The 7,912-nt window shown below is 33.0% G+C and overlaps 1 protein-coding gene across 1 annotated transcript in view; it reads right to left on the bottom strand.

Moving 5' to 3' along the window:
- Positions 1-6,226: 6,226 nt before the first annotated feature.
- The window catches only part of SULT1B1 (sulfotransferase family, cytosolic, 1B, member 1), a 40,506-nt gene continuing 38,820 nt past the window's right edge, over positions 6,227-7,912 (bottom strand). Inside the window, exon 8 of the mRNA XM_011927085.1 lies at positions 6,227-6,579. Within this exon, the coding sequence (XP_011782475.1) occupies positions 6,458-6,579 (122 nt within the window). The 3' untranslated portion in view covers positions 6,227-6,457. The remainder of the gene's footprint in view (positions 6,580-7,912) is intronic.

Genomic DNA, 7,912 nt, shown 5'->3' on the forward strand with positions numbered 1-7,912 from the left:
TGGAAAAGTATATGGTGGTATATCTTAAACTTATGTACATCACATTATTTAGTAAATCAGTACCTAGGCTGCACTCAGGGAAAATGCACCTAAAATATATATACCAAAAATGTAAATAATATGTTTACTGTGGTACTATCTGTAGTAAACCAAACTGAAAATTTTGAAATGCTTATCAAAAGCAAATAAATATTGGTATAGTCTCACAATAGAATCCTATATAATAATAAAAATAAAAACTACAACTACATGCAACAACATGGATAAATCAGTAAAATACAATGTTGAGCGAAAAAAGTCACAAAGTCCACAGAGTACATCTGTACAATTCCATTAACATAACTTTCAAAATAAAAGGCAAAAGTAATCCATGGTGTTAGAAATCAGATTGTGGTTGCCATCGGGAGTAACATTGACAGGAAGAGTGAGGCTCTGGTATGCTGGTAATATTCTATTTCTTAAACACTGATTAAACAGAGATATGAAATCTGGTTACACGGATGTCTTTATTTGGAAGAGTTCTCTGTATACCTATGATTTTTGGAGTTTTCTATCTGTATGCTATACTTTAAAAAAAAAAGGTAAAACTTCAATGACCATGAAAAATTTAGATATTGAGATGAAATTTTGGTACCTTAAATATGCCTTGACCACTAGGCTGCTCTGAACAGACTTTATATCTATTTATTTTTATTATATGTTGCTATCCCTTTCTGGTTTGCTTTGGCTTTGTTGCAGATGCCCAGTGTGGTTCAAGTCCAAGACCCCAAAATATGACAATAAAAACAACACCGGCTTCTGCGTTACCAATGGTAGAATATAGTTTTATCACATACTAATCTATTCAGAAACTTACCTTTTGAAAAGTGGAAGAAATAATTACCCAGGGAATAAGAAAAAAATGTTCTCAATGAAGCCCAATGTATACTTATTGTTTAAGCAAATGAATAGTATACACACTAAGCAAACTGTACTGGGAGAGTTGCCCATTTATTTTATTTTGAAACACACTGCATATTTGTCTAAAGGCCAGTTTTAAGCTATGTGATTCACTTAACTTCCTCTTTCCCTTCAATTATATTTAGGCATTGGCTCTAAGTTTTATGTTTTCATTATTTTATTTTTCTGCATTTCTAAATATGAATTTCATTCATACAAAAGGAGCTACTTTGTAGCTGTTAAATCTGGCTGTCTATCTATCTATTACTTGCAAAATGAGTAGTTCATCTTCATCACTTGGAAATTGCAATATATAATAAAGCTACTGAGTTACCTCTGGTGTCTAATAAAATGTGTAAATTTAAGTCCCTCTCCAGGCTTTCTTAATCAGAATCTCTAGAGAGAGCTACAAGAATCTTTCTTTCACAAAAACTTCTAAGATGCACAGCAGTTTTGATACTCTTGCCAATAGTTCTAGAGGAAGGGAGGGAGGGGATATAGAGGATGCAAGTTGTGAGAAAATAGTTTGTTCCCTCTCCTTTTTTCCCATATTCAAAGTTACAGGAGAAGCTTTTTCATAAGATTTGTGGCATCTTGTTCTCTTTCTCTCAATAGAAGAGAACAGGACAAGGTACAGTTAGTGCCCTTCTTATGAATAGACTGCATTATCTTATTAATCATTTGTTGGGACTCTATGCATTTTACCAGAGACATTCCTTTCTAATGAGTAAGTTTTAAAATCAACACTTGAAACTCAAATTAACCTGGATGAGTTTGAACTATGGTATTGCCATCATTATTTAAGACTATAAACAAGCACCAATTATGACATAGTTTATAGAGAAAAAGTACGCACGAATCTAATTTTCATAAGTTCTCAGGCAGTGTCCTTGCAATATGAAGTCTCTAAGAGAGAAAAGAACTTGTAAATTTAGCATTGTCAGCTTAGGCACCATTACTTAATTATTTCCATGACATGTTTGAGAGGTAATCTAATATCTGAAGTTGATTATTTACATATAATTCTACAAAGTATCATGTAATGTTGAATGACATTTTGAAGACAAACAGACTTATATTTGAATCCCAGTTCTAAGTCTCAGTTTGCTTGCTTTAAAATGAAATATACTGACACTTCTACAGAATTGTCTGATATCGAATAAATTATCAGCTAAAATGGTAATAAAATATAAAATATAATAATTATATATCATTCTACATATCATTAACGTTGAATTAAATTATACAATTGTGTATATGTAATTCTATTATCATATTCTATAATGATTAAGAAAATTATTTCTTCTTGTAAACTAATGAGAAAAGGCTGTGATCAGCCTTAGGTAAGATGATAAAGTAAGAGATAGAATCCATTTGGGTTTAGCCGTTTCCACATTCCTGACCAATAAACTTATGATTTGAATAGGGCCAAGAAAACTTGCATTTAAGATCTTCAAACACATTTGAAAATCATTTTCTATGTGTCCACTGGCATTTTCTAAAAAATGCTGAGACATGGCCTTTCCCAATTGCTACCAAAATGATTACAAAGCATTACTGATAGAATATATAAGTGAATGTCATGACACCCAAATGCTAAGTTTGACAACGTAGACTTTATGGTTAGGCAGGGTGGCTCATGCCTATAATCCCAGTGCTTTGTGAGGCCGAGACTGGAGGATCACTTGAGGCCAGGAGTTTGAGAGCAGCCTGGGCGACATGGCAAAAACCTGCTCTATAAATTACATAAATAAAAATTTAAAATTTCAAAAATAGGCTTCCCCATGTAACAAAATTCCCACTGAGAAATTTCAGTCTACCTATGTCACAGTAGGTAACTCATCTTTATTTTTTTCAATAGCTGGATTATGACAACCTATACATCATTTGCAGTGTTATTCCAATCTTTACAGTGTTGTTGTGCTTTTCTATTGAATGATGATCATTGACACACATTGAAAATATTAAGTACTTGAAAGTAATGCCTTAAGCAAGAGTACTTGACACATGTGAAAATTTTAACTTGGTAGCAAACAACAAAAGAACAATGGAAACAGTAATGAAGCCAGAAACCTCCTTGCTCCCAGTAATTTGCAAAATATCTGTACATTTTGAAGCCAGCTAGCAGTGTGGAACAAGAAATCCGATGCCTCAATCCCATTTAAATAAATACAATGTCAAGATTTTCACAATGATTACCTTCATGGCAGCTAATATTAAATGAGCACATTGAAGTATGCTAGGCACTGTTCTAATTGTTTTATACATTATTTCATCTTTGCAAGAAATACTCATTGTCTACATTGTACAGATAAGTAATTGAGCACAGAAAAATTGTGACTTGCTCAAGCTTTCATGGCTAGAAAGTGGCAAAGACCTAATTCTAAAATGGCTTTATAATTACAGATTTTGTGCTCTTATCTTTTGTTCTGTATTGCTTGGTCTTCAATGTTGCCTCAAATACCCTCCTGATTTATCCCCTGATCCATACACAAAAACAATATGCAGGGTTATTAACTAGGGAAGAAGCTGTTAATCTTTATGATTTTCCTACTACAAAGATACTCGTCTATATTTTGAGGGCGGAAAATTAAAATAGCCACAAAAAACAGACATGAGATTTCAAAATATAAGGCAGTTAAATGTCATAATGGCACACAAATAGTCATTAATAGGTTTACTATAGCAAAATACAATACATTGTATTGTATTGTATTCATTAAGTGGCAGCTAAAAAAGGATTACTTTGTTGCTGAAAGTAATGCCTAAATAATGTGGAAATTTTACATATATATAAAACAGTTCCAATGATCATACATAATAAGACGTGTGTGAAGACAGCTTACATAATAAAAACAATTTATACATGGGTCCATTGATCACCACCAGTATCTCTCCTTTTCCCCTGGCCTTTCCCAGTTATCCGAAGATCACTGCACCAAATAATTGTTTTCCCATGTATCATTAATATCAAGCATTTTGAAGAAATTATACTATTTTTTTCTGTGTATGAAAGGAGTTACAAAATATGGAGAAGAGTTGTATGTTTATTAATGGTGAAATGGGGCATAATACTTAACCTTCAAAAGCCACAAATGATGCAATTTTTATCACACAGAACATAGGGTCAATGGGAAAGGGAGTGAAGAATGTGGATAGAAAATAATTTGGGAAGATAACACAATAGAATAGAGTAGAGTGAAAGGGAGTACTTGACACTTTCCTTTGAGTGTCTGAAGCTGAGTGTCTATCTATGTCATGATGAAAAGTTCTTGGAAGCAATGCTTTGGCTTTTTAGAAAATAGCCCTTGAGTTGATTAAGGAGAATTTCCATGGATGAGGAAATAATCATACCATTGTCAGATATTTGTTATCACTATCCTTACATCATGGTTCTATTAGAGAAAGATAGTAATATGAGATTAAGTGTTTTCATCTGGAAATTGTACTGATGATTCAATAGGAGAAATAATGATAAAAGCATTGTTTTAGAAAAATTAATTGTGTAGTATTCTGAATGATTTCAAAAGATATCAAATGTATTTGAATCATACAAGTGACACTGTGTGGTGTTAAACATAAACTGAGGAATTAGGATAGTGACATTTGCATCATAGAATAAATATATAAGAGGCAACAACCTATTAAAAAAGTAAAGGAAAATCTGAATTCTACTTTCATCTCTAGTCTTCACTCAGTTCATAGAACCATACCTGAGGCATAATTACAACTTACTAAGTTGTTGAATACAGTTGAATTACAGAGACTCATTTCTACATAGTAAAACTAGAAAAAGTAGAAATTATTTTATCTTGCTAGTGAAGAAAGTGTAGCTAATCTATTCCATAGATTAGAGGATAATTTAGTGGTGTTTCTTCCCCAAGTAATAGACTATAATATCAGAAATCCATATATATTCAGGCCACACTAACTTATTATTTAATAAAGATAATAGAGGAAATAGATACATGATTTTAGTTTACTTCTTGTGAACAAGGGTATTGGAGAAACCTGGAACTAGTTCACAATACCTTTAGATAGTCACGATTAACTCCTATAAAATATGTTTCTGTGGAACATAAACACAAATTATATACTCATATAATACATATTGTAATAAATCTATAGAAGCAACTATCTCCAGAATAATAGGTGTACTACTTCTATGGGGTTTGTGGTTAACATTAGACAAATCCTTTGCTGGGGCTGGAAAAAAGAAACATTACAGCTTAATGTTTTTAGCTATTTTAGCTATTCCTGGCTGACAGCAGAGATTCACCTGTGAAGTCAAAATACCATAAGCCATAGCTACCTCAGTTGTGACTCAGAAAGACTAGCAATGTGCCTGAACCACCATCCCCACCCCTGTCAGAACAAGTAAGGGCCCAGGGTACCCTACCTTCAGCTTGAGAACCATGGCTTGGCATATAATGTGGCACTTGTGATCTGATCTCAAGAAAAATACTTTGTTGCAAATGGATATCTAAACAACTACTTCTAATGCAAAGTTGGAGTTGATGAACAAATGTCAAAAAAAACATGGATCAGAGGCCAAGCAAATAGACATAAGCATGTAATAATAAGTAGAAGGAACATTGGGTCAGGAGGGCAGAGTGGAGATTCAGTCTAGAGAGTCCTCCTTGGGCACCAGACTGGGAAATATTCTGCAGAGGTTATGATTATGTCTAGGGTATTAAAGGTGCTATTAAAGTATTCACATCTATTCAAACATAAGATTAAGTAACTGAAGTTCCCAAATGGTGACCAGAACACAGCAGTAGGTGATTTCTCTGAAGTTCAAACGGGTCTGTTGGGAAAAAGAGGACTCCCCATAGGAAGCAGGTCACAGACCTCAGGGTTGGTTTTCAGAACAAGGCTCCAGTTCCCAGGAAAGAATCCTACAGAGACTATTGTAGATGTTTGCCTTTGGGAGACTTAGACATTAGGCATGATATAGAAAAAACATTTCCAAAATCTGAACTACATGATCGGGGACATGAACTATGTTATCCAAATAGAGGCACTGCAGGAAGATGAGCTATGACTCAGAGAACAACTTGAAACTCGGTAGACAGCAGTGGAACACAGTGTCCTGGGTCAAATTTTCAGCAAAGGGAAATTGGGGCAGAGTTAGGAAATACAGTCTCATTATGAAAACAGCATTTCTTGGACCATGGCACTAGGGAGGGGAACTTAATTCTAAATCATAATATATGGGAGATTAAGTAAAATAAATCCCTTCTTTCTTATTAGTTCTAGTGTAGAAAAAGGCAGGAAGAGCCTGTGGTTACACTGTTCCTTTGTTACAAAAAGTTAACAATGAACTTTAGCCTTAGAGAATTTGGAACCTCAGAATCAAAGGAACAACATTGGGATCTGATTAATAACATTGAAAAGAATCAACATATTAAAAGCATATTATTCTCCTTCATCAATTCATCTGATTGCCCAAATCAATTCATAACTGCCCTCGTTTCAATCAACTACAGACAATGCCTTATTTCTTCAGATTTGTGATTTAGACACGTGAAATCTCTGTGCGGAATTGAAGTGCAGTTTCAGACATTTCCGTCTTATAAATTGCATCAAATTTCTCATTTTGGGCCACTGTGAAGTAATTCTTCCAGTCACCAGCCGTCCCTAAAGATAAATTAAAAAAAAATAGGAAAGAATAAAATATTTCCATAAGAAGAAAAAACAGTATATACCAAAGGAAAAGGTTAGAAGGACTAAAGAAAGACTTTCATTTTATTTGAATGAATTAAAACAGCCTTTAAATTGTATTAAGCTTTAAAATTTAAGCCTTTTAAAAATTCAATAATTTTCTTCCATCTGGAAAGGTGGCTTATCACTAAATAGAGTCTGACATTTGAAGAGGCATTCTGAGAAAGACTAATTTTCTTGTTTAAATTCCTGAGCTTTACAATAGTTTCCTGAGAGTGATAATTTCACTGTTTCTATTGGCCGTGGGTCATGAGGTTATCACGGAGCACTTGGATCAATAGCCAGGGCATATTTTATTTCATAAAGTAACTTTTGGAAACTAGACAAAAAATTAGTCATCAGCACAGCAAAACAGAAATAAAAAGTTGATAAGTATCACTTCCTAGAATTTATAAACAAGGATGCTATGATATGGAGATGATAGTTGTTTTTCCTAAATTCACTAGGCTTGTTCTTTATTTGTAATTTAGGTGGGAATAATAACATTAATATCAAATACACAATATCCTGGAACCATGCTTTTTAAAGTAAATCTTTTAGGATAAAAATTTAAATTTAATCTCTCATACTTGGGTATCTATAAATACGTATTTGGAAAATGAACAAACTTTTAATGTACTGCCAATATTTTTAGAGAAAAACATCTTAATATTTTAACACATCATATTAAATTACAAGTTATATTAATCCACAGTGGTTTGATAAAACTCCCAAGTCTTTCAAAAGAAAAACATTCTTAAAGATATGGTTGTTTCCCTAGTTGTTACATTTTGTTCTATGTTCACCAGATGTCAATAGCTCTGGAATTCAACATAGGGTTGAATAAGGGTTCAACATAAACATATTGGGGCTAATGCATCCATAAGGATGTCATTAAAAACAGAGGAGAACACAGATTTAGGCAATTAAAAGTTATACATAAATCATTCCAGTGATCTGATCTGCATATAAATTTTATAATATACACAAACACGTTTGCTTCACAAAAAAAACTTGATAAATGCTGGTCAAAGGCCAAGTTTTTCTGTTTGTTATAATTTAGAATATATGAATAAACATCGGACATAATCTATCCCACCCTCATAATAATAATATTGATTTATATAATATGGCATCTTTCAAAATTCAGTGTACGTGGCACATTTGTTCATACTTCACTTCTTTCAGCATTCATTTATGTACATGCCCCTTGCACTACATAGTGAGCTTCTTTCTTTTTTTTTTTTTTTTTTTTTTAATTATACTTTAA

The sequence above is a fragment of the Colobus angolensis genome, unplaced genomic scaffold, assembly GCF_000951035.1.
Source record: "Colobus angolensis palliatus isolate OR3802 unplaced genomic scaffold, Cang.pa_1.0 Scaffold70, whole genome shotgun sequence".
NCBI classification, from domain to species: Eukaryota; Metazoa; Chordata; class Mammalia; order Primates; family Cercopithecidae; genus Colobus; species Colobus angolensis.